The sequence below is a fragment of the Henckelia pumila genome, chromosome 2 (genome assembly GCF_033568475.1).
Source record: "Henckelia pumila isolate YLH828 chromosome 2, ASM3356847v2, whole genome shotgun sequence".
In the NCBI taxonomy this organism is placed as follows: domain Eukaryota; kingdom Viridiplantae; phylum Streptophyta; class Magnoliopsida; order Lamiales; family Gesneriaceae; genus Henckelia; species Henckelia pumila.
This window is the reverse complement of record NC_133121.1, coordinates 123,796,132-123,823,212: the sequence shown is the minus strand read 5'-3', so window position 1 is coordinate 123,823,212 and position 27,081 is coordinate 123,796,132. Positions and strand designations below refer to the sequence as shown.

General features: G+C 38.6%; 1 protein-coding gene and 1 long non-coding RNA gene across 9 annotated transcripts; both read right to left on the bottom strand.

Annotated features, from left to right (window-relative positions):
- Positions 1-1,672: 1,672 nt before the first annotated feature.
- LOC140880859 (uncharacterized) lies at positions 1,673-23,529 on the bottom strand. Its single transcript, XR_012149726.1, has 2 exons — positions 23,422-23,529; positions 1,673-3,143 (listed from the first exon to the last, which is right to left on the bottom strand). It is a non-coding gene; the product is annotated as an uncharacterized lncRNA (long non-coding RNA).
- On the bottom strand, positions 7,747-18,336 carry LOC140880858 (uncharacterized). Of its 8 annotated transcripts, XR_012149725.1 has the most exons (14): positions 18,038-18,336; positions 17,808-17,946; positions 17,560-17,693; positions 17,330-17,461; positions 16,831-16,881; positions 16,595-16,738; positions 16,362-16,484; positions 16,155-16,226; positions 9,489-9,581; positions 9,294-9,416; positions 8,629-8,712; positions 8,435-8,534; positions 8,203-8,301; positions 7,747-8,063 (listed from the first exon to the last, which is right to left on the bottom strand). XR_012149725.1 is itself a non-coding variant. In XM_073285699.1 (13 exons), the coding sequence occupies exons 4-12, from the start codon at positions 17,339-17,341 to the stop codon at positions 8,236-8,238; spliced, it is 768 nt and encodes a 255-aa protein (XP_073141800.1). In that variant the 5' UTR covers positions 17,342-17,461; positions 17,560-17,693; positions 17,776-17,946; positions 18,038-18,336; the 3' UTR covers positions 7,747-8,063; positions 8,203-8,235. The 8 variants fall into 8 exon arrangements, 4 of the variants coding, with proteins under 4 accessions (XP_073141800.1, XP_073141798.1, XP_073141801.1 ...); XR_012149723.1 differs by having other exon boundaries at positions 8,435-8,712; XR_012149724.1 differs by having other exon boundaries at positions 8,203-8,534.
- Positions 23,530-27,081: the final 3,552 nt, after the last annotated feature.

Below are 27,081 nucleotides of genomic sequence, written 5' to 3'. Positions count from 1 at the left end.
GAGCTCGAGCTCATATTTCACTATTCGAGCTCGAGCTCGATCGAGTAATAAAATATGAGCTCGAGCTCGGTTGTAGTTCCAGTACTCGAGCTCGAGTTTTTATATTATATATATATATAAATTAAAAATATATTAATAAATAAATATAATATTATATATATTATAAAATAAATAAATATATAAATTAAATAAATTAAATAAATTAAATTAAATATTATAAATAAATATATAAATATTTTAAATAAATTAATATATAAATATTATATTATATTATATTATATTATATTTATATATATTTATATTATTTTTTAATATATATATGTGGCTTATCGAGTAGCTCGCGAGCTACTCGATCACATAGTTTCAAAGCTCGACTCGAGCTCGATTGTATGCTCGAGCTACTCGTGCTCGAGCTCGAGCTCGGTCAAATCGAGCTACTCGCGAGTTGCTCACGAGTAGCTCGACTCGTTTACATCCCTACTCAGGAGTACCGACATACATAATGCGAATCATGTTATATATACATAGACATACAGTTACACGTTTCCTAAATTATAAAATTATCCGAAATTTATTAATGATAATCATAGATGTACGTTGCATGCAATAATATAGCCAGCCCCAATGAGGTGTTCAAATTGGTGGAGCAGGTGAAATTTTGGCAAGAGGTCAGGAGTTTGATTCCCCCCTGCCAACACTTTCTTGGGCTAGTCTGTCACACAGGGTTTGCCCAGTGTGGTTTACCTGACTAGCCTAGTTAGCCTAGTTTTCAGGCTATTGCGTTAGTTCGGGGTTTACCCAGAGCGCATCTAAGGGTAGCAGCTGCGAGTTCCCGCGTTACAAAAAAAAAAAAAAATAATAATATAGCCATGTCAACTTATCCAAATCCTCCGAAACCATCACGACTGCACGATCTTCTCCGAACTTATTAACCACACAAAACTAGAAAATAATAACAAATAACAAATAACAAGAAAAACAGTCAAATTGTACAGAGAATTTCAATCTGTGGCAGGGAAAAAGGTCACTAGCATCGCCACCTCCATTTTCATGCATCAAGCTCCGCAACCCTCATCTCCCAACTCATTGTCTTCTTCTTCTTCTTCTTCTTCTTCTTCTTCGACATCAACTGTGAAATTTACCGTAAAGAGCTCCCAGTCCGAGGGTCCTTTGAGAAGACCAGTGGTTCCTGCACCCGTAAAGCCTGTCCCACCGTCTCCTCCGGCAGCCGCTCCGCCGCTGATACGATTAAAGGCAAGGAAGAGAAGGAGATTCAGGGCACAAGGATGAAAAGTGTTCCAAGAAAGTTAGTGGACTATATCACCACTGCAAAGTAGCCAATTAAAAAATAAATAAACGAGTAAGTGCAAAAGAATGTAGCCAAGTTAGTGGTAGGGTAGAGAGACACGTGTGGAAGATAGCAAAGCATATAAATACATTGACTCCTTGTATGAACGGTTATGTTTTTGGAAATAGAAAAATTCTCAATTGTCCCATTTCTTCTGCAATATTTCTTTCCCTGTTCTTAGGAGAGTAGCTTCTCGAACAAGCTTCTATCATTTTGGTGCTCTCGTTTTCGTCGATTCTTCGATGGCAGAAGGCACGAGACTTGCTAAATTTGAAGAAATTTTGTCCAAAATTACAGCAACCCATGATAAACAAAACAACAATATGGAAATTCTTTCGAATTCATTGAAGGATCTCGCGATCGGCTTACAGACTTTGGATGCGAAGGTAGAGCAACATCTTCGCAAATCGGCGGCAGTATCTGATGATCCAGTCAATTTCGGATCTGATAACTCAAATCTGATATCACCGGGCAACAACACAATTATCGACTCGGCAATCAGCTCCGCACAATGCGTTTGGAGGTTCCTCGATTCTCGGGTGAAAATGTATTAGCATGGATCTCCAGGATACAGAGGTACTTTGATTTTTATAACACACTGGATCCGCAACGTCTATTGATTGCGTCCTTTCATCTCGATGGCGCCGCCTTGGATTGGTTCGATTGGATGAGTAAAAATAAGTTGTGCGATAGTTGGAGTGACTTTTTGATTGCGGTTGAAAAGCGTTTTGGTCCATCGGAGTATGAGGATTCATTCGGCAAATTGACTAAATTGGTGAAAACAGGAACATTGGCAACATATCAACATCGGTTCGAACAGCTTGCCAATAAGATTCCAGGAGTTCCAGAGCATGCCCTAGTTAGTTGTTTTGTGTCTGGGCTTCGAACCGAGTTACGGAAAGAAATTCAGGTTTATAAACCTCAATCACTTGTTCAAGCTATGGGACTTGCTAAACTGTTTGATGATAAGTCCTTGGATATGAAATGGAGTCCCAAACCGTGGGGCAAGGTGGCTAGATCGGATCCTTTCACTGGTTCTTCTCGGATTCCACCTCTACCACCATTATTACCGACTCCGAGTTCTATACTATTACCTTCAGTTCCGAAACCAAAACTCCCTGGGATCATCAGAAAATTGTCTCCCTCCAAAATGGTCGCACGACGCGAGAAAGGTCTTTGCTATAACTGTGACGAGAAGTTTTCGATGGGCCACAAATGTAAAGGACGTCTTTCGTTCTTCGTCATGGAGGAGGACGAAATTTTTGAAGAGGAGCCCTTGCCTCCAGGGGAGACTCAGGGGGATGTATTCAATGTTCCAGAAATTAGTCTTCATGCAATGGAAGGGCACTTATCACCTCAGACTTTGTGAATTCAAGCGCTAATTTCTGGGGTTTCAGACTTTGATTGACAGTGGAAGCACCCATAATTTCATTCAAGAACGTGTTGCAAATTTCTTGCGATTACATGTCTGCCCTTCTCCGCATTTTCAAGTCTTGGTTGGTAATGGTCAAGCTTTATCTTGTGAAGGTTACTGTTCTCAAGTGAGCATTCAATTGGGGTCCGAGTTATTTTGTATCGATTTTTATGTTCTAAATATTCAAGGAGCTGATATAGTTCTTGGAGTGCAATGGTTGAAGTTGTTGGGCCGCATCATTGTTGATTACCAGCAACTATATATGGAATTTTTGTGGGAGAATCGATTGGTTCGGCTGCAAGGAGAACCTTTATTACAGTGGGATCAACTTCACTTGCATCAAGTCCGTAAGTTGGTCAAAGCTGATGGTATTTCTGAGTGCTTTCACTTGCTCTCTTTTGCAGCAGCTGCAGGTCCAATACACCGGTTAGCCACAACATGAAGGAGCTTTGTACTTTGCTTGACTTGTACAAGGATGTGTTCGAAGAACCAAAAGCACTTCCTCCCCACCGTGTCATTGATCACCACATACATCTATTCCCAAGCACTAAACCTGTAAATGTCAAGCCTTATAGGTACCCACACTTTCAAAAATCCGAGATTGAAAAACTCGTGGCAGAAATGCTGCAGTCAGGGCAGAGCCGTACCTGAGTTCGATGGGGCCTGAGGCGAGAAATAAAATATGAGTCTTCTTGTTACAATAACTGTAAAGTTCGATTCGCAAATAACAAATTATAAACAATACATAAATACACCATAAAAAAATATGTTACATATGTCAAAAAATATTTGAAATAATTACATAAATACTACTCATGTATAGATGTTTTAGATGCAATAATATTTTTAAAATCCGTGTAATCTAGTTCACAAACTATTTATTTGTCAATATACAACATAACTAGCTTTTTAGAATACCCTATAACATTTTTTATCAAAAATAATTCTTGATTACTTCAACTTGAGAATTTTTTTTCTGATACAACTGTTCTTGGTGATTAAAAAATTTGATAGCCAATATCAGTATTTAGAAATAAATTATTTAGTTTTGTTTAATATTGGAGCATGTCAGTTACTCTTTTTCATTTGTTTAATAGCATTTTACAACAATCAACATCAAACACAACTCGCCACCATTAATTTTCTCATCCATTGTTACTAAAAAATATTTAAAGATTCATACAAGACTCCTTCAATTTCAATTTTTATTTGTTAATTTCTCCAAAAAAAAAAATTAAAAAAACTCAAATTAAAGTTTCTTGATATTGCTTAAATTATTCAAACAGAATTTTAAAAGAAAATCATGCTTAATCAGTTATTTAAAAAAATAAATTAAAGTTGTTATTATTTTTATTAAAGATTGGTTAGTTTTTTTTTTTTTTTTGGAATTTCAGTGAACACCAATTTAGCATATATATATATATATATATATATATATATATATATAAAAAACAAATTTGGGCCCCTTCCAGGGTCGGGACCTGAGGCGGAGGCCTCTTTGGCCTCATGGAAGGTCAGGGTTGATCCGCCCTAGTCAAAGCCCCTTTTCTTCTCCAGTTCTATTAGTAAAAAAGAAGGATGACACTTGGCGTTTTTGCGTCGATTACCGTGCTTTAAACCATGTTACTGTTAAGGATAAATTTCCTATCCCGACTGTCGATGAGTTATTAGATAAACTTCATGGGGCTACTGTGTTATCCAAAATTGATTTGCGAGCGAGATATCACCAAATTCGTATTCATCCACGTGATATCCCTAAAACAGCTTTTCGAACTCATGAGGGTCACTATGAGTTCGTCGTCATGCCCTTTGGGCTTACAAATGCTCCTTCCACTTTTCAAGCTTCCATGAACAACCTTTTTAAACCTTACCTTCGAAAATTTGTTACTGTATTTTTTGACGATATCTTAATTTTCAGCCAAACTTGGAGTCTTCATCTGGAGCATTTAGCCACAGTTTTGCAATGCATTCAGCAAAATTCTTTTTTTGCCAAGTGGTCTAAGTGCTCTTTTGGGAAACACTCAATTGACTATTTGGGTCATGTTGTCTCTGCTCAAGGTGTGTCACCTGATCCCGTCAAGCATATCGCTATCCAGGATTGGCCTCAACCAAACACAATTAAATCCTTACGTGCTTCCTTGGCAGCCCCTCTTACTGACCTTCTGAAAAAGGATCACTTTGGGTGGTCTCCAGAGGCCTAAAATTCTTTTAACTCCCTAAAACTTTCCTTAACTCATCCTCTTGTTTTAGCTCTTCCAGATTTTTCACTACCATTTCAAGTCCAAACCGATGCTTTGGGGGACAGGAATTGGTGTTGTTCTCTTGCAAGCTCATCATCCTATAGCCTATTACAACAAAAAGCTCCATTCCCGTTTAGCCAAATCCTCCACCTATGTTCGTGAGCTGTTGGCCGTGACTCACGCTGTTACTAAGTGGCGACAATACCTTCTTGGTCACCACTTTACAATCATCACTGACCACCAAAGCCTTCGGGGCATCCTTACCCAATCTATACATACACCAGATCAACAAAAATACCTTGTTAAGCTTATGGGGTATGACTTCGATGTGTTGTATAAGTCGGGGAAACAAAATGTGGTTGTTGATGCCTTGTCCCGTCAATTCGACGTTCTCCCAGAATCCAATCCTGATCCTTCTTCGACTCTTGCTTTCACAGGCCCTCTTTTTCCATTCCTTGATGACTTGCGAGCTGAGGTAAGTAGTGACCCATTTTATCAGTCTCTTCTCAACTCCACTTCATCTTCTAGCTCTTCTTCGGTCTCTTTCCAACTTCGATATGGTCTCCTTTACAAACAGCACCGATTATGTTTAAATCCCATATCTCCTTTAAAACCCAAAGTGCTTTTCGAGTTCCACAATACTCCTTTGGCAGGTCATGGTGGAGTTAAGAAAACTCTTTTGTGATTGGCTGCATGTATTCTATTGGCCTAAAATGCAGAAGGATGTGCGGAATTATGATGCTAGTTGCCATGTTTGTCAACAAACTAAGTACAGTACAGATAAAGCTGCTGGGTTATTGCAACCACTTCCAATTCCGCAAAATATTTGGGAGGATGTATCCATGGATTTCATTACTGGGTTACCCCTGTCTCAAGGATTTTCTGTCATCTTGGTGGTTGTTGATCGTCTTTCCAAGTATGCTCATTTTGGTGCTTTAAAGGAGCGTTTTACGGCAACACAAGTGGCTTCTTTATTCATTGATATTGTTGTTAAACATAACTCCTTTCCGAAGTTCATTGTTTCGGATCGTGATCCACTTTTCTTAAGCAACTTCTGGCAAGATTTGTTTTAAAACAGTGGTACTTCTTTACAAATGTCAAGTGTCTACCATCCTCAATCTGATGGTCAAACGGAGGTCTTAAATCGCTGTTTGGAGCAATATCTTCGCAGTTTTGTCTCTGACACTCCTACTAGATGGTTTATCTTGTTGCCTTGGGCAAAACTCTGTTATAACACTAGCTTCCATTCGGCCATATTGATGTCTCCTTTCGAAGCAGTGTTTGGGAAACCTCCGCCTTCCTTACCTTTGTATATTCTGGATTCTTCTACCGTTGAGGCTGCTGATCATTGGTTGAGGGATAGGGATCGCATCTTGCTTTCTCTACGTGACAATTTGCAGAAAGCTCAGTTCAGGATGAAGGTGCAAGCTGATAAGCATCGCCGAGACGTTATTATGGAGGAGGGACAGTGGTGCTATGTGCGGTTGCAACCTCATCGTCAACGTTCGGTTTCTGGCCAGAAATTTACTAAACTCAGTAAAAGATTTTATGGGCCTTATCAAATTTTGAAGCGAGTGGGTTCTGTTGCTTACAAACTCGCCCTTCCAGCTCACAGCAGGATTCATCCTATATTCCATGTTTCTGTTCTTAAATGGTGTCCCAATCCAGAAGATGTCACCGTGTTGCAGTTGCCTTCCACTTCAGTGTACAACCAACCATTGGTTACTCCTTTAGCAATCTGGATGCTCGACGAATTCGGAAGGATCAGTCTTGGAGTTCTCAAGTATTGGTTCAGTGGGATGGCTTACCGTTGGAGGAAACTTCATGGGTGGACCTCAATTCATTTCAACAAGCTTATCCTCACTTTCACCTTGAGGACAAGGTGCTTTCCAATACAGGGGGTAATGATACGATTAAAGGCAAGGAAGAGAAGGAGATTCAGGGCACAAGGATGAAAAGTGTTCCAAGAAAGTTAGTGGACTATATCACCACTGCAAAGTAGTCAATTAAAAATAAATAAATGAGTAAGTGCAAAAGAATGTAGCCAAGTTAGTGGTAGGGTAGAGAGACACGTGTGGAAGATAGCAAAGCATATAAATACATTGACTCCTTGTATGAACGGTTATGTTTTTGGAAATAGAAATTCTCAATTGTCCCATTTCTTCTGCAATCTTTCTTTTCCTGTTCTTAGGAGAGTAGCTTCTCGAACAAGCTTCTATCAGCCGCCGAGTGCTGCTCCCAAGAAGGCGGACGACGGTGGTGTGGAGGGCAAGAATGTGATCACTTTGGAGTTTCAAAGGCAGAGGGCTAAAGAACTTCAAGAATATTTCAAGGAGAAGAAGCTTGAGGAGGCTGATCAAGGTCCCTTCTTTGGGTTCATTGGCAAGAATGAAATAAGCAACTGCAGGTAATCAGGGAGTTCTTGCACTGAACCCCTTGTCTCTTTTTAATTTTGGGTTTATATTTGGATTCTGGATAATGGTTTCATCTGTTCTATCTTGATTCGTTTTTTCTTGGTTGATTTGGATTTAAATTGGCATGATTAGAGTGATTATGGTATAGTTTTAAATCCTTGGAAGTTGGAATGGATATCCTCTCACTTTGTTGTAACGCATTTGACATATGCCTCCTGCTTATAGTGCTTGTAGAGGTTATTGACATTGGCTTCACGGCCGACAAGATCACATATTTACCATCATTGAAGAATCTAAGTCAGTTTCTTCATCATAATCTCTCAAATTCAGTGAAGGGAACTCATGCCAAGTATCACTTCATTGTAATGCATTTAGGGGTATGCCTCCTGCTTATAGTGCTGTTAGAGGTTAATGACATTGGTTTTAGGGCCGATAAGATCAACTATTACCATCATTGAAGAATCTAAGTCAGTTTCTTCATCAAAATCTCTCAAATTCAGTGAAGCCTGATCATCGTCTAACTCAAAGCCATTCTCGACTTTCTGATCAGAAGAGCAGGCCTCGCCATCTTCCACCACCATATCATCAGCTCCATCTTCATCACTGGCTGGATAATAATCGCCAGAATCATCCATAATCCATGCAGCCTGTAAATTTTTTTACAACAGTAATAGCATTTAATAACAATGCATAGGAAGTGACCTAGTGTGTTTACCAATCTCCCCTTTAAAAAAATTTACATTTAAGAAAAGCGTAGATTAAACAAGGAAACAAGCATGGCCACACCTGATACTCAGATGTGCCTTTAGGAAGCCTTTTCTATTTCACCCTTATCTCCTCTTCATACTTGTCAGCTTCAGCCATTTCTGCCTCTGTTGGCCATGTCTGAATTAAGAAAATATCAACAGGTACTTGGTAGAGATAATATAAAGATGACGGAAAGAGATACGTATCAGAAGAAAATTTAACGAATATTAGAATCGTGCTTTTCAAGTGTACAACAAGTTATCTCAGATACCTGCCGACATAGCAAACAACTGTCACACAAGATGCATAGGTAAGAAATCAACTTATAATTTTATTGAGGACAGCATTCCATGAAATTGAAGTCAAGGTTCCTGATGTGAGGTCCAAATAGAAGCAAAAGATATAGAACAGAATCAATTATCCAGAAGCTGAAAATGCATGGAGCACCAATCACAAGATATCAACCTGTTTTCCTGCCAATAGATCTGGGATATTTTCAACGACTAAAGGTTCTTGCTTCATAGGATCAGGGGTAAGGCTCCTCACAACCTGTAATATGCAAGAAAAATAACAAACTGAATACAACTGGATACACGAGGACAAGTGCTCAATGTCAAATGAAGTATGAAGATAAAACACCCTCCACCTGTGGAAAGACCCAAGTTCTAATCATGACATATTAAACAACTTAAAGTGCGACTAAAGATCCCATAACAGTAGCATGTTACCCTACAAAATTGTTCGCTAAGTTTCTGACAGCCAATTCACATTGAAAATCCATAGAGTTGGTCTATCCTAGATTTGTCTTTTCTACGCTACATTCGAAAGGAACCGGACTGAAACTCACGTAAATAAAGTATAATAGCATGGATTACTCCTTCGATGACCATCCAAATCCTCCTTAAGATAAAACAGATACATAAATAACCACCAAACATGTTGACATGGAGCCCCAAAGATAACCAAATTCTATCGTATATCATGTTGTGTAACTATGGGCCTGGGCATTGATTGGACATAGTACGTCCTTTGGTCCATGGAAGAGGGTCAGTTACAGCAACTGCAAGTAATCACATCATATATGTGATCCATCTGAAAAATCTGCATTAAAGTTTAAACTAATGGCATACCTGTACATCATTTACTCCCTCTGAATCCATTAAGTCCCCTCCTTTTTGTACATTCAGAGTACACGGATCCTTGAGAAGTTCAATTTTGTGCAACTGGAAATCCCCTGCACCAGTTACATGTACCTGATCCAGAAAAACTCAAGACACTAACAGATATCATAGCAGTAAATCAACTACTGAGGCTGAGGGTGTCACCAGCTGATTTATTGATAGACCACGAGCACGAAGATAACCCGTAAGGACAATGGTACAATGCTTTGAGCTGCAATCATTGGCCACAAGGTCAACCTGAGACAACATTGAAGCTTTCGATATAAGAAAAGCGAGATTCCTTGAATCTGAGACTCTGAGTTCTGCTGCATCTAATTCTTCCCACAAGTTAGAAGCCAATTCACATGCAATCTACTATTTTGTTAGTGATAAACTATAGGTGGCCTTGTAACTTGGCAATCTTATGTTAGGGGCCTGGAGGACCAACCCAAGCCCAATATCAAGTTTGTTTATACTAGAAGGCATAAAAAGCCCATTTAGTTAACACGTGTATAGGGGGAAATATAAAAGTCAGCATGAGGATGGCGTTGAGTTAGTTATGAAATATTTTGATATGTACTAGCTTGGCTAGGGGGTTACAGATTCCAAATCTGGGAGTTCTTTGTTCTTCAGAATCATTATATTTTAATATAATTACTTCCATTATTGTTCCATCTCTTCTTTGTTATTGCTATTGTTGGTAATCAGTGAACCAGCCTAACAATTGGTCCGACCTGCCCTGGAAGAGATGGCTCTCACTCGTTCTGAAGCTAAGATGGAAGCTCTGGAGAAATCGATGATCGAGATGCAGGAGAATATTGGTTCACTTACCAAGGCAGTAGCCACGATCGCGGAAGCACAAGCGAAAATGGCCGACTCTCATGCCCGTTTGGAGCAGTGGGTATTGGGAAAGACTACAGAGGATCGCGACCTCTCCCTCATCCATGAGAAACAACGGAAACGGGGGGAAAACGATGGAGGGGTGCACGAAGAGGAAGGTGGTGGCTCTTGTTACGATATTGGGGGCGGTGCAGACTATGAAATGCGTCTAGCGTTACGAAGGGTGGACATTCCGGGTTTCGATGGGGTCGATCCTCGGGCTTGGCTCGGCCGAGCGGAGTTATATTTCGAGCTTCATGATACGCCGTTGCATAATCGCCTCAAGCTTGCCCTCATGCACATGGAGGGACCAGCATATCACTGGTTCCAGTGGCTTCGCATGAAGATCCCGAACCTCACTTGGGACAGATTTTCACAGGAGTTGATTCGCCGTTATGGAGGGAGGAAAGCGGCGAACCCTTTTGTTTTACTTTCTTCCCTCAAGCAAGATACCCAGTCGGTCGAAGCGTACATTGAACAGTTTGAGATATTACTGGCTCAGGTGGGTGATCTACCGGAGGATCAGTGTTTGGGATATTTTCTGTCGGGATTGCGTGAGGAAATCAATCGGCGGATGGGCATCCACGATCCTCGCACTATCTTGAAGGCGATGGATTTGGCTCGGGCCATTGAAGAAGAGGTATTTGGGAACCAGGGGCAGTATCGCATTGGGCCGGCAACCATGGGTGTCCGATCAAACAGAGGGGGAGATCTATGGGATGGGCTTTCGGGCCGTCCTCCACCATGGGACAGAGACAAATATAGGCCCAATACTAATTTGGGCCACAACCCAAAATATGAGAAAGGAGGAGGATCGCTGAATCAGAAAACCCAGACCCATTACTCTGTCGGTGTCCCTCGACAATCATCTACCGGGGGCGGAGCAACGTTTGGTGATCGTGGCAGCGTAGTCAAGGGTGAGAATCTAAAACCACGAGAAGGCAAAATTGTTTCACACCAAGAATATATACATCGCCGTGATAAAGGGTTGTGTTTCAGATGTGGCGAGCCGTTTCATCCTCTACATAAATGCGCTCACAAAGCCCTACGCGTAACACTTTTGGCCGAGGATGAAGAAGAAACCGAGTTGGACGAAGCGCAGCAGATGACAGGTACGACGGGGAGTGAGGCTGAAATCGAACGTCACAAAGAGTATGGAACTCTGGAATTACCATTATTTTCGGTGGGTGGATTCTCCCACCCCCAGACTATGAAGTTACGAGGAACGGTAGCCACTGAAGGAGTAGTGGTGATGATCGACAGTGGTGCTAGCCACAATTTTGTCTCCAGAAAATTGGTTGAGAAAATGGGGCTTCCCATTGATGATTCAGTGCGTTTTGGGGTTCTACTGGGTAACGGGTGCCGTGTAGATTGTCAAGGGGTTTGTCCTCAGTTAGGGGTGGATCTTGAGGCGTGCAAACTGACAGTCCTCGGGTATTTGTTTGAGTTGGGTGGCGTGGATGTGATTCTCGGGATCGATTGGTTACGAACTTTGGGAGATGTTATGGTGAATTGGGGACAGATGAGAATGCAGTTTCAGCAAGGAGGGCAGGAGGTGATATTACAAGGGGATCCGACACTTCAACGTTCTGTGGTCTCTCTTCGTTCCATTACTAAGACCACAGATGTTGCATTTTGTGTTGCTTTGTACTCCATGCACCACCAGGGGGCTGCTGGTTTAGCAGTGGAGTCTGAGACGGTTCAATCAGCTGTGGTCCAACATCTATTACAGCAGTATGCCAAAGTGTTTGTCGAACCTAAGGGCTTACCCCCGGAGAGGAGGCACAACCATACCATCCAAATTAAGGAGGGCTGCGGGCCTACCCAGGTACGACCTTATAGATACGCTCACTGCCAGAAAGATGAGATTGAAAGGTTGGTGGCAGAGATGCTTGCAGCTGGCGTTATACAACCAAGCCAAAGTCCTTATTCTAGCCCAGTAATCCTCGTCAAAAAGAAAGATGGGAGTTGGAGGTTTTGTGTAGATTACAGGGCATTAAATGAAATCACCATTTCCGACAAATTTCCTATTCCGGTGATTGATGAGCTAATGGATGAATTGCATGGGGCGGTGTATTTTTCAAAACTGGACTTACGATCGGGTTACCATCAAATCAGGGTCAAGCCCGCTGACATACCTAAAACAGCATTTCGCACTCATATGGGACATTACGAATTCCTTGTAATGCCCTTCGGGCTGAAAAACGCCCCAAAACGCCCCCTCAACATTCCAAGCCACAATGAATGAGGTATTGCAACCTTATTTGAGGAAGTTCGTATTGGTTTTCTTTGATGATATTTTGATTTACAGCAAAGGATGGGATGAACATTTGATTCATCTTGAAACGGTATTGAATGTAATGTTGGAGGAGAAGCTACTGTTGAATAAGAAAAAGTGTGGGTTCGGGCTTCAGGAAGTGGAGTACCTAGGCCATATCATTTCTGCGTTGGGCGTAGCAGTTGATCGACGCAAAGTCGACAGTATCCACACGTGGCCGCGACCTCTAAATGTGAAGGGGGTGCGAGGATTTTTGGGTTTAACAGGGTATTACCGCAAATTCATCAGGAATTATGGGAAGATAGCGAAACCTCTAACGGACTTACTCAAAAAGAATAATTTCGGATGGAGCGACGAAGCGGAGCGGGCTTTTGAAGAGCTAAAATAAGTGCTTAGTGCCACCCCTGTGCTACAGCTGCCCAACTTTGAGAAAGATTTTGTAATTGAATGTGATGCTTCAGGAAGGGGCATTGGGGCTGTTCTTTCTCAAGATGGAAAACCTTTGGCTTTTTACAGCAAAGCGTTGGCAGAACGAGCATTGGCCAAATCCACGTATGAAAAAGAATTGATGGCCCTGGTCTTGGCTATTCAACATTGGCGTCCTTATTTGTTGGGTCGCAAGTTCGTGGTGATGACCGACCATAAGTCATTACGATCCTTGCTTCATCAACGAATCACCACACCTAACCAACAACATTGGTTGGCCAAATTGATGGGCTATGAATTTGAGATTAAGTACAAGGCGGGAGTGCACAATGGGGCAGCGGATGCATTGTCTAGGAGAGAAGAGACGACGGAGTTATGTAATGTGTCACTGCCATTCTGGGTGGAGTTTGAGGGGCTGCGCCAGGCAGTACATCAGGATCCCGTGTTACAGCAGGTGATGAAGAGGGTGGGTTCAACCACCGATGCCATTGGACCCTATACGCTGGTCAATGGAAATTTGCTCCACAAAGAAAGAATGGTGCTACCTAAGGGGTCTATTTGGGTCCAGAAGATCTTGGAAGAGTGTCATACGACACCATCGGGGGGCCATTCTGGTGGGTTGCGTACACTAAAACGGGTGGCAGGAAATTTCTATTGGGAGGGAATGAAGGCAGATGTTCTTAAAATGATGGCGGAATGTGACATTTGTCAGAGACAAAAATACCAAGCAATGAAACCTTTCGGCTTGCTACAACCCCTTCCTATTCCAAGGGCGGTGTGGGAAGATGTATCCATGGATTTTATAGTTGGGTTACCAAAATCGCGGGGCTTTGATGTGATAATGGTGGTGGTGGACAGGTTATCCAAATACAGCCACTTCATCTTGCTCAAACACCCCTTCAATGCTAAAGGAGTGGCAGAACATTTTATCAAGGAAATTGTTCGTTTACATGGGGTCCCTCGATCTATTGTGAGTGATCGAGATCCTATTTTCATGAGCTCTTTTTGGACAGAATTATTCAGATTGTATGGCACGAAATTGGCGATGAGTTCGGCCTACCACCCAGAATCGGATGGCCAAACGGAAGTGTTGAACCGGTGCCTTGAGACATACTTAAGATGCTTCTCATCTGAGCAACCCAAAGCATGGGCTCTCTGGGTGCCCTGGGCAGAGTATTGGTATAATACTACCTATCATATTTCGGCCGGAATGACACCCTTTATGGCAGTGTATGGGAGACAACCCCCTGTGCTCACACAGTTTCTATCTGGGGAGACGAAGGTGGCAGCGGTGGGGCAAGAGTTGCGTGATCGAGATGAGGTTTTACGGCACCTCAAATATAATCTACAGCGGGCTCAAAACAGTATGACCAAATATGCCAATGCTCGAAGGACAAATATGACATTCCAGGTAGGTGACTTGGTTTATTTGAAGCTGAGACCTCATAGGCAGCAATCGGTGTGTAAGAGGGTGTTTCAGAAATTAGCTCCCCGGTATTATGGACCTTTTAAAGTATTGGCAAAGGTGGGCAGTATGGCTTACAAGCTGCAGCTACCGGTGGAGTCCAAGGTTCATCCGGTGTTCCATGTGTCGTTGTTAAAACAAGCAGTTGGGACGGGGCATACACTGCAGGAACTTCCGCGGGGGTTGGAGACAGATTTCATTATGGGTTTTGAACCCCACAAAGTATTGTCCACAAGGACTAAGAAAGTGGGCGCTGAAGACAAGTTGCAAGTACTCGTTGAATGGAAAGATAAAGCTGCAGACGACGCAACATGGGAGGATGCAGAAGAAATGGCAATTCAGTTTCCTCACTTTAGCCTTGAGGACAAGGCTAATTTGAAGGGAGAGGGTATTGTTAGGGGCCTGGAGGACCAACCCAAGCCCAATATCAAGTTTGTTTATACTAGAAGGCATAAAAAGCCCATTTAGTTAACACGTGTATAGGGGGAAATATAAAAGTCAGCATGAGGATGGCGTTGAGTTAGTTATGAAATATTTTGATATGTACTAGCTTGGCTAGGGGGTTACAGATTCCAAATCTGGGAGTTCTTTGTTCTTCAGAATCATTATATTTTAATATAATTACTTCCATTATTGTTCCATCTCTTCTTTGTTATTGCTATTGTTGGTAATCAGTGAACCAGCCTAACATCTTACGTATAACTTGTTGCAACCCAACCCAAGAAATTCTACAATTCTAACAGAAATGAAGAACAAGATTCAAGATGAAATACTCAAATGTAATGGCACTGAAAGAAATATAATCTCAGAGTTAACACTCTCTACAAGAGAACAACCCCTTCTTTCCATGTGACCCCCTTTCTACTCTCTTCTAGTATATTCTTCTTGTTGTTTATTTTAATAATGGGATTTTCATTGTTAGTAATTGGGCCCTCTGGCCTCTACTATTGGGTCCCTGACATAACTCCTCACCCATGCATGCAAATTGCCATCTCCCTATACCATGATATGCCACCAATGATGTTCCCGTCCTCAATTATAGGGTCACAAAATTTTGAGATGAGTCATAAAGATTTGGAAGATTTAAAATATTTAATATCCACTTCAAAGATGACAAAGTTGGCTCTATGGATAATCTTCAAAGATATAACCATTCCGGGTGGTTCTGGCAATTCTAACATGCTCACTTGAAGTCGAGCTAAAATACAAGGAAGCCCGTCCTTGGGTGGGTTCTTGGTCAAAGTTTAATTGTAACTTTTATTTTTTATGGTTGTCTTTGCTTTATGTCATTTGATTTCACGGAAGATATTGGCCTAGTACCCTTCCCTTGTGGAAGTTTATCACATTCAAATATATCTCCCACAAATTGCTACCAAAAAAAAGCTCCCAACGCTGTCACATTTAAAAACTAAGTTCAACAATTTGACACGAACACCACCTTACAATTTGTCATCAAGAATTACTCAATAGGACATGGATTCACCCGAAACAATTATAAAGTAATAGTAATTCATTTTTTAATGTAAATTAAATAAGAGTTAAAAACAATAATCTCGATGTTAATAGAGAAAAGTAAGTCGGCTTCACCACATCCATGCATCTCAAACTCGTTAGCAGCATCACAAGGGGGCTTCAGGGGGATTTAAACAGAACTCTATTCAAGTGCAAAATAAATTAAATGAAGATTAGTAAATCAAATGGGAAAACTATGATACAAGCAATTCAAGCAACTAAAAGGAACTGAAAATTCTACAAGACAGCCTAAAAGTTTGCCATAATGTACCTTTTGAGCCACAAGGTAAGGCCTTTGGTTTCGCCAATGCGGCACCTTAAGCCTTTGTTCCTTTTCAAGGATCTATGACCACAAACGAAGTAAAGAGTACAAGTATCAGGAGCCAAGAAAAACTGAGGATTGTCGGACAGCTTTAGTTGCCTCAGTTTGGTAATGACATTGCGATGAAAAAGGGTAATTAGTTAACAATTTACAGACCTTATGCAATTCATCCTTTTTATCTGCGGAATAACACTTGCAATCTTCTGGAAACTCAGAAGCAAGCTCAGACATGCACATCTTCTTCAGCTCATTTTCCCCTTTCAAGTCATCAGGAAGATCCTACAGACACCTCTGAGGTTTCAACACATAATTTCCTTCCAATATTCTACAACTAACAGTATGAGCGGCTGGCTGGGCATAGAGAGATGGTAATGGAAAAAATCATATACCCGAATTAGCACCATGGTGCTTGGGAGACCAAGTGTTCTGAATGCAGAGAGACATTGAGATACAAATGGATCAATTAAAAAACCAGAGTCACTCTCTTCAGAAAATGCATTCGGGGATGCTACAAATGCAATCAAATCAGCAATCTACGAAAAAAAACGTGTCAGCATAAAAACTACATATAATTCGATAGTAACAAGTATTAGATCTGCAAATTAAAAAATGAACCAGTAATTACCTTGGCCATTTCCATACACGCTAGCAAATCACCAGGAGGTGCTTTCAAGACCTAATGCAAACACATGAAATTAATACCCTTCAACTTGCACGCTAACATTATCGATTTCAAACAACATTACCAAGGAAATTATTTGTTATTCTTCATCACGGTTCACATATTTTCTGGTAACGAACAGGCACAAGCTCCGAACTTAAATTGGTACTTAAGTTAATATATATTCTATCCGTGGTGAATTTGATGGAATAAAAGTCCAAAGTTTCAGCCATAACCCCACTGAAGCTCTCAACTTTCAATTAAAGACCAAACTCAAATTAAAAAACCGAACCATGCCCACAAAATTACATATTTCTAGCACAAAAGCAACCACGAAAAGGTAAACAGTAAACTTTTAAGCTACCATACACATTAATATTATAGAAGAAAGTGGGCTGTCAATAAAATCCATCCTTGACATACACACAAAAGTTCGGGGATATAGACCATATTGCGAACATACTGTGGCTCTCATCTTGTAATCAGGTGATGCAACAGCAGGAAATTTTTCTCCATTTCTCTCTCCAGACAACAGAGCTAGGATGTCTTCTTCAAGTGAGTTCAAGTTCACAGAGGCCGAAAGGCCAAATAACACCTAAGATACATACACGCAACGTAATTAAAAATAAATTAAAAAAATAACTCAAACAAGCGGAAACTTTATCAGGGTAGTTGCTTAAAAGGAGTGCATACAAAAACGCGATACCCCACTTGTGTTGATTTTTTATAAGGAGATTCTCCTTAACACAAGTGATATAGTCGAAAATCTTGTTTCCAGATAATGCCATCTTCTCTTTCAATACCGCGACCTTCTTCTGTTCCCTTATCTGCAGAGGCATGTTTGTTAACTAGAATTTAGTGGAACGATTCAGTACACTTCAACAACTAACGCTACTTGACTCGATTTACCAGTAATTTGTGATATAAACCAGTGCACTTACACCTATGGACATAGAAAATCTAGTAAAAAGCATGCAGTAATCTACATAAATGTAAATGATATCATCTTGTTGCGCTGAAGTCGAGCAGCTTTCGCTCCTTTGACAACATTAAGTTCGGGTTTTGACTTGTTGATTTTATCTGACAGAAAGAAAACAAAAAAAAAAAAAAACCATCGAAATTGAGACTATTTGTAGATAGATAAAAACAATTCGAAAACCAACATCTTCACCTTTTGAAGAAACTTTGTGAACATTCCGTGAAGATTTAGAAGCAAATCGGGATTTATGATGTTTGTTTAATTGAAATCTAGAACCTCCCATTCTGGGGAAATTTGTCAAACGGGCAAAACCCTAAACCCTTATCCTTTTTCTTTTTTTTTGCCAGAAATTTTTATGACTGCAAAAGAAGAGAGAAAGGAAGTGAATGGTGTGTTCTGAGCTGAGCATGAAGTTTAATATGTTTCGTCCTGTTTTACTTCTCGGGTTTATGTTTTACTAGGTAAAGAACACAATTGAGGTGTTCACCCAGGTTTTTATAGAAATTCCACCAATTTTCACAGATCACACTCAAATTTTCGAGAAAATGCAATAATCGGACTGGTCGGCCAGTAAGACTGTTCAACTGAATTAATAAAAATTAATATTATTTTATTTTATACAGTAAATAAAGTTTAATATATTTGTTATTAATTACTTAATAGGTTTTACTATAATTTTAAAGAAAATTTCAACAAATATCCAATTAAAAATCATATTGAATCGATTATTGCATGAATTATAAGTATTTTATTACATAATCTCCAAAAATCAACTAATAAGTAATAACCCTAAATTCTTAAGAAATCGGGGTAGGATTTTCACTTTCTCGTTTATTCATATTTTAATTTTTATATTAGTTTCAACTTTTAAAGCTTCAGCGGTCTTCTTCTTCCTTTTTTTTTTTTTCTCTCTCTATTCTTATTTTCTTGATCCCAAACTATGCACTTCAAGACGATCGATCATATTTGAACAGATTTCGTAACCTATCTTTCATACGGCCGGGTCTTTCTTTGTTTGTTTTCTTTTTTGTTTACGAGTCTTTCTTTATATTTATATTTATATATATATATATATATATATATTATCAATTAGCATTTGGAATTCAATTTGGAATTCGGAGTTATTCGAAAATAGGTAGGATGATTACATTTTTTTTTTTTCAAATATAATAACCGAATCTCTCTAAGTTATTCATCAATTAATTTTTTATCCTCGGATAATTTTTTAAAAAAAATCATTTTTCATAATACAAAATCATTTTTCATAAAGAAGTATATAAAGATTGAAACCGGTTGTTACGTTTTTCAAGTCTCACTCCAAAAGGCTTCGCATGTTGCCAACAAAATCATCCATGTAAGAACTCTCGAGTCCTTTTGTCATTAAGAAATCCCTCCACTTGCCATGAGTCCCCCTTAATTCTTTCCCAATCTCACTCTCTTCGTCCATAACCAATTTTATGCTATTCATCACACCATCTTTCGTGAACATCCCATCTTCCTCCCCTCAAATCTCCAGCCATGAATCTTGCATTGATCACTTGGTCACCCACATGGGGCATCAGCACCAACTGGCATTCGTTCACCATCGCCTCCGATAACCAACCCGACCCGCAATGGGTGACGAAGCATCCGACGAAAGGGTGTGCTAGAATCAGCTGTTGTTGTACCCAACCTCCATAGTAGCTGCCCGCAGAATTTTTCCATGTTCAAATGTACACACAATTGAAAGTTTGGATCTTATATATTCTTTCATCTATCAATTTTTTTGGCCATGTTTGATGGAAAAACAGAGAAACCCGTTAATTTATTATTTTGATTAAAAAAAGGAAAAAGAAATAGAATTTGTCCTAGGTTAGATCATTTTGTCATTTTTCGCATTATTTACATAAGTATAATATCAGATTTAAGCTAATATCATATCAGCAAAATACACCATTCTTCATAATTAGTTGTAATTGGATTTTCGTTCATCAGTACTTATTAATTCAAGAAAATCGATACTTCAACTGGTTGCATTGGTCTGTGTGTGCTGGAGAGGAATTGCATTTTCGTAAAGTAGGATTTTCCCGTACTTAATGACAGAATATTCTTCAAATCAACCAGCAGATCTGTACACCAAGTCAGTATATTATTCATACCCATTTATTTAAACTTGACTATGAAGCCATTGAATTCCTGTCACAAAAACAAGTAGAATTACAGTATCAGTACAAAAATATTAGCAAGTTGAAATCATACCATGAACAATACATCAAGAGACATGCATGTTATAGGCATTAGTTTACCTGAAGAAAGGTGCTCAATGGAAATTATTCTACCGCCAACCCATGGTACCACCTTTAAAAAACCACCCCTTGCTTCTCATTTCCACGGGAGTTCGAGAAAGTTCTGTTCCCTTTCCACAAGATGCGATATCAGAAACTGGAATACTTATAGCTTTTTCTGAAGCCAGATGCAAAATCAATGTGTTCTTTTTTGTATAAATGGAAGTGTTTAGCTCCTTCGAGAGATCCAAATTTCAGTGTATATGTCCCTAACTCGTGCCAAATACCTTCTCTTGTCAGAGAAAAGTGGTCAGAATACATAAAAATTTCTTGGAAAAATGACAAAAAATCAAGAATTAGACTTAAAATGATAGTGACAACAATTGAACCAAAAGATGAGAACTTATGATAGAAGAACCAATAAAGTCAGCTATTCGAAATTTGAAGCATTTGTCACTGGCTGACACTAAATCAGACACTTCAGTTTCTGAAGGCATTGGAATTTGCAGAATTTTTCCATGAGTACCCCAAGATTTGATCTATAGGGTCATGTAACAAATCCCAAAAGGCAACAACATATTAACTCAATCCAATGGATATAATAATAGCATAAATGCTGAGTTGATAAAAATCTCGATTTCCAAACAAGTGAAACTGACAATTACATACCATTGCACCTTTTCCAAGCAACAATTGCACAGGCAAACAATGATTTGGTCTCTTCCAAGATTCTTCAGTCTGGGAAACCTTAACAGTGACAACAGAAAACTGTTGTTCAGCAACGTATGTCGTCAAGAGATATCCTCAACTTGTGTATTCATACCTGTCACCTTCGTCTTCAAAGAGAATTCCTTGAGCTTTACCTGCAGTTTGAGATATCCAATAAATAAGCTATGAACTTGTATTTCAAAGTGCTCTAGTAAATATATGTGTGTTTGTTTTCACAGAAAACAAGTAAAAACATTATCATGTAAGGCTTCGTTTGGTACCGTTATTAATAATCTATGTATAAAATTATCCTATATAATCACACGTTCTTCTCATCATATTATTTATCCATCTATTAATCATAATTTTACATCAATCAAATCATTAATTATTTATCTTACATCAATCAAATCATTGAATTGAAATTACTATATTATCCCTTATAAATAATATTATTTATATTTTTTATTATTATTAAAATGATAATATGGTAATTTACCATTTTTATATAAAATTTAATCAATCAAATCAAATAAACTATAATATATCAATCAAATTAAATATCCACTATCCTTTCTTATTTATTTTTTTATTACATTACATTACTTATCTATATATTATTTATCTCATCACATGTACCAAACTGAGCCTAAAAGTATATTTCACCAAGCATTTATTTACATGTTTTTTATGTCACTTCAGTGCAATTCAGAGAGGATCATAAATATAAAAAAAATGACCATGTAGTAGCAAAGGTAGGGTTGCAGCAATTGAGCATGGGATTAGGACCAAAATTTAAGATGGTTAATCCATATTTAACATCAATCACCACATACTCGAATAAAATGTAAGGTTATTTTAGAACTTGTGACAAAGTTACTAATCATAACTAAATTAGTTTCGATTCACCGAGTTTTAATTTTGAACAGAGAAAGACGTATCCACATAACCGGCCTGAGTAGTTAAGGAATGAGGTTTGTTTGTATCAGCTAAAATAAACTATAATGCCAAGATAAAATATAATCATGTTCGTCTAACGCCACTCTCAGTGTTAAATCATCTGTAGGAATAGCTTCACCAATGTGTTGACAAACAAGACCCACAGGAATGATCGATTCGTCTTGTATGTACAATGCCAGCAGAAAGAGGAAATCAAAACATCATTTTATAATAAAAGTAAGTAAAGTAATAACTGCCATAAAAGACTTGTTCATCCACATTTGACGTTGGGTTGATTATAGAATCTACTACGCAACTCCTCAATAATTAAAGGCTGTCTGGACTCAGTTTTATTAACTTCACAATAAAGTAAAATTTTTTAGTATTATATATGAATATTTTTATAAAATGCGTATATATATCTTAATAACTATTTAATATAACAATTTGGTCCTAGCCTAGATGGCATACACTCTCCATTTTGGGCAATGTGCCCCGTTCGACCTCCTCCCCCGCATTTCCTTTGCTTTTTAATTTTTAATTATTTTATTTTATTTGGACACATGTATTAATTTTTTTTATATTTGTTTTGGTTTTTAATTTTTTAATTTATTTGTCTTGGACCCATATTTTATCTTTTTTAATTGAGATCATTTTAATGTCTATCATTTAGTCTTTATTAAATTAAATTAGATTTTTTTTCATGTATAGACGTTAAGGGTGAGCATTTCTTATAAAATTAAAACTTTACTTTTAAAATTTTATTTTATCCTCACTTTTTTCGTATTAAAAAATGTCTAAAAAATTATTTTTAAAAAATACTTCTGAACTTTAAATTAAAATTAAAAAATTAAATATAAAGTGAATAAAATTAGGATTTTTATTAATTTAAAATTTGATTTCGTTAATAATGACAAATCTATGTGGCCCTCGAACATAAAGTTTCTCAATTTTTTTTTTCTTTATATCTCATCTTCAAAGAAAAAGTTTTAGGAAAATACCACATGAACCATAAGTCAAAGAGCGAAATTAATAGTCATCGTTGAAAATTGGTATCTTTAATACCGCCGCATATTACCGTCACTTAATATGCGGTCCCCCCAAATTTTACATTCTGGATCTGCCCCTGTGAGTAACAACACAATCTTCAAAGCATTGCTGAGTTGATGTAACAAAATATTATGCCTTCCAATCATACTCTAAAAATCCTAAAAAATAATAACATAATAAAAATGCAACAAAATTGGCTAATATACTGTGATAAAACCCTGGGTTCTATGCACGTAAAGTTGATGAAAAGACACAAGAAAGAAAACTCCAAAAAAATCAAGCTTTCCTCTGAATTTATACAAATTTGTTTCCTTGAGAACAACAAAAAATTAAAGAAGAGCGACGTGGAGAAACAGAACACATAGAATATTCGAAAACCCAAAAAAATGATTCAAAAATGCGAAGACACAACTAACCCAGTCGAAGATTTTCAATCCCATGAGAGGGAACATCAAGAGGATAGAAAGGCGAATGAATTTTAAGAGGATGAAGATGCGGTGAGAATCCAAGAATGGGAGAAGAGGTGAGAAGCTCTTGCCCTAACCCATTCCATTTGATGCGTGTTTTTCACAACAGCCGTGGAGTGAGAAGCACAAGACGCATAACACTTTTGACACCTAATGTAACGACCCATTGTATCAAGACGGGTCTTTTCAGCATGCTTATGTCCTCACTCACACGCACCCTGAAAAACTTCCCAGGGGGTCACCCATCCTATAATTGCCCCAAGTCAAGCACGCTTAACTTTCGAGTTCTTATGTGATGACTCCCGAAAAGAAGATGCACCTTCTTGATATGAGTAGTACATATGAAATCTTTTAAGCTCTCCTCAACTATGTAGTCCCATACCTACACAGTCTCAAAATCCCTCTCATTCCGGCAGGATCGGTTCATTCATGTCTCCCTCCGCCTAGAAGCCTACCAGAAGCCGCTCATTGTCCGTGCAACCTCTTGGCACCGGCGATCACTCCCGCCTCCTCAGGCCCGGGCGTCACATGCCCCCCAACTTCCGCTTGGTTCGTCCCCGAACCATACCGTACTAAGAGAGGTCGGCTCTGATACCATTTGTAACGACCCACTGTATCAAGACGGATCTTTTCAACGTGCTTATGTCCTCACTCACACGCACCCTGAAAAACTTCCCAGGGGGTCACCCATCCTATAATTGCCCCAAGTCAAGCACGCTTAACTTTAGAGTTCTTATGTGATGAGCTCCCGAAAAGAAGATGCACCTTCTTGATATGAGTAGTACATATGAAATCTTTTAAGCTCTCCTCAACTATGTAGTCCCATACCTACACAGTCTCAGAATCCCTCTCATTCCGGCAGGATTGGTTCATTCATGTCTCCCTCCGCCTAGAAGCCTACCAGAAGCCGCTCATTGTCCGTGCAACCTCTTGGCACCGGTGATCACTCCCGCCTCCTCAATTGTAGCACCCAGTATTTTTAGTACGTAAATTCGCATGCATAATTAGGGATTTTATTTATTTAAAATTTTAGATTTTGAGTTAAATAATTATGTGAAACTAATTGTGCATGTTTTAAGTTATTTTTAAGCATTTAACCCATAATTAGAGGATTTTTTTTCATGATTTATGGAAATTTAGTTATTTTATCGCGTAGACGGAACCGTGGACGGACGAGATGACAACTTTCTACCCAAATTATTTTATGAGTTTTTTTAGAGCCCAAAAATATTATTTTGAGTTTAATATCCTCAAAATTTTTAGTATTTGAATTTATATAATTTTAGGAGCCCATTTTTATCCAAATTTAGCCAAAATATGACTTTTAATTATCTTTAAATTCCCTAAAATTTATATTTCGGGATTTTAAATTAGTTATCAGATTTTACTTATTATTTAGAGTTTTTAAGTTATACATTTTATATATTTAAAACCCTTATTAATATTTTAATTATCCCAAAACCTTATTTTATTTAAGTTACACCCTAAATCTACCCAAACCGACGCCTCTAAGTTTTCAGCCGTCACCCTCTCCCTTGTTCTTCATCTTCTTCATCGTGCTAGCCAGAAAACTCCATAGGAGATTGATTTTTAAGCTTCCAATGAAACGACCCTAACTCTATAATTATTAAATAAATAAATATGCGGAAATTCTTTTTTTTTTTTATACTTACTAAATAAAAGATGTACATATATGCCCATACATATATGCACAGAATAAAAAGATTTAAAAATAAATAAATAAATAAATACTTAAATCAAAATGCATTCTTTAATAAAATAAATATCTGAGTCTACATTTAATTAAAATACTGTCATGAGAAAATAATTAAAAACTGCATGCACTAAAAATATTTAAAAGTAACATTCCAAAACCCAACCACTGAAAAATACTAAAAATAAATGTAACATGCTGACATAAATAAAACATGCAATGTGACTCAGACAACTATCACGGTCACGGGGTCAATGCATGTCCGCTCATACATCCTCGCCTCCGGTGGGTACAACCTCAGCCTCAACGTACTCACCTGCACCATACCAGTGTAGTGAGCCTAGAGACCCAACATGCTAACATAACAAGGGTTTAAAATAATTTAAAACACTTAAATATTAATACATAACATATACATGAATGAGCATGCTTAAAAATATCCTGGCATAAACATAACTTAAATTAACTTAAATAACATAGACATACATAATACATAACATTGTTGAGCAAGGTAATTTTCTAACATCGCATGGTTGTATCCGTAGTGTAACCTTAAATCATACATTAAATACTGATCAGCGTGGAAACCAACGTACGTGGCGGTGACGAATCACCTCTTAAATTGGCAGTAAACTGCCCTTCAATAGTTCACATATGGGGACGAATTCCCCTTAAATTGTCACACTACTTCAACTTCCAACATAAAATATTTTATTATTGCTCAACCTTAAATATTTAATTATGCATAAAATTATTTCATGAATGCATGTACTTAATTAAAATGTGTGTCCTTCATATATATTTAATTTAAATATCTTACTAACATATAAATATTAAAATAACTTCAATGCATAAAAATAATTAAATATATAATCAGGACACGTGCAATTTTCTCATGGATGGTCTTGGACTGCTGACCCTAACACTCAAGCCCAATTACTTAAATCTGGCCCATTAAAATACTTAAGCCCAATAAAATTGTTCTAAGCCCAATTAAAATAATTTAAAGCCCATAAAACATTCTAGGCCCAAAAACAACTTAAACTGGCCCAATGGGCCCAAAAGCCCAAAGACTGGCCCAATAACTTTTATGGCTCAAAAGCCCATAAAATTTATGGACTAACTTAATTAAAATTTTAAAAGTCCAAATAAAATTATTCGGGAGTCCAAATAATTTTATTTCAAATTAATTGACCCAAAAACCCATTAATTCATAAAATGTTTTAAAAATAAAAAAACTCGAGCCCGTCCCACCAAACCCGGACCCGAACTCACTTAACCCGACCCACGACCCACTGACTTGACCCTGACCCAAGAACCCGACCCGGACCCAGCCCTAACCCTAAACCCGAACTCACCACCCCAACCCTCTTCCCTTGCCGCGCCGCACGGGCAGCAGGCCTTCATAGCCTGCTGCCGCCCCGCTCCGGCTATGACCGACCGGAGCGCCACCGGCAGGACCTTCCCAGGGTCCTGCCGGTTCGAACCATACGCTGGCTCGAGCCCCATGCACCCAGACCTACGAACCCGAAGCCTCTTCATCCGAAACCCTAGCCTGCGTCTACCATGGAGCCGATCACCTCTTGGCTTGATTCTAGGCTCATTTGGCTCGAGCCCCTCGAGCCCCTTGAGCCTAGACCCACCTTAGACATCCTACCAACCTTGACCAGCATCTAGAACGATCCATGGCTTGTAAAAAAAAAAACGTGAACATGATCAACAATTTCAAGCACCATATGCATACCTCAAAACCGATAGAATTTCTTAAAGAAACATAAATAAAAAAATCGATGCATACACACACACATTATAACACTGATATTGTACTAAAAATAGAGAAGAAATCATGCCTTTCGAGCTATGGAGTCACCTTGGCTTTGGTTCGAGGAAGAAGATGAAGATGGAGGAGAGGGAGGCGGCTAAGAGCTTTTGGTCGATGGGTTTTGGGGTAGATTAGGTTAGAGTTTTATTTTAATTAAATAGGTTTTTAGGATAGTTAAAATATATAAATAAGGGTTTTTAAATTCAAAATATATAACTTAAAACTCTAACTAACAATTAAAATCTGATAATAAATTTAACAATCCCGAAATA

Coding starts and splice junctions, on each gene's coding strand:
- LOC140880858 (XM_073285699.1), bottom strand. Junction 16,227..16,361: donor AAAAGGATGAATTGCATAAG/GTCTGTAAATTG, acceptor TTGTGGTCATAG/ATCCTTGAAAAGGAACAAAG. Junction 9,582..16,154: donor CTTACCTTGTGGCTCAAAAG/GTACATTATGGC, acceptor ATGTTGTCTCAG/GTTGACCTTGTGGCCAATGA.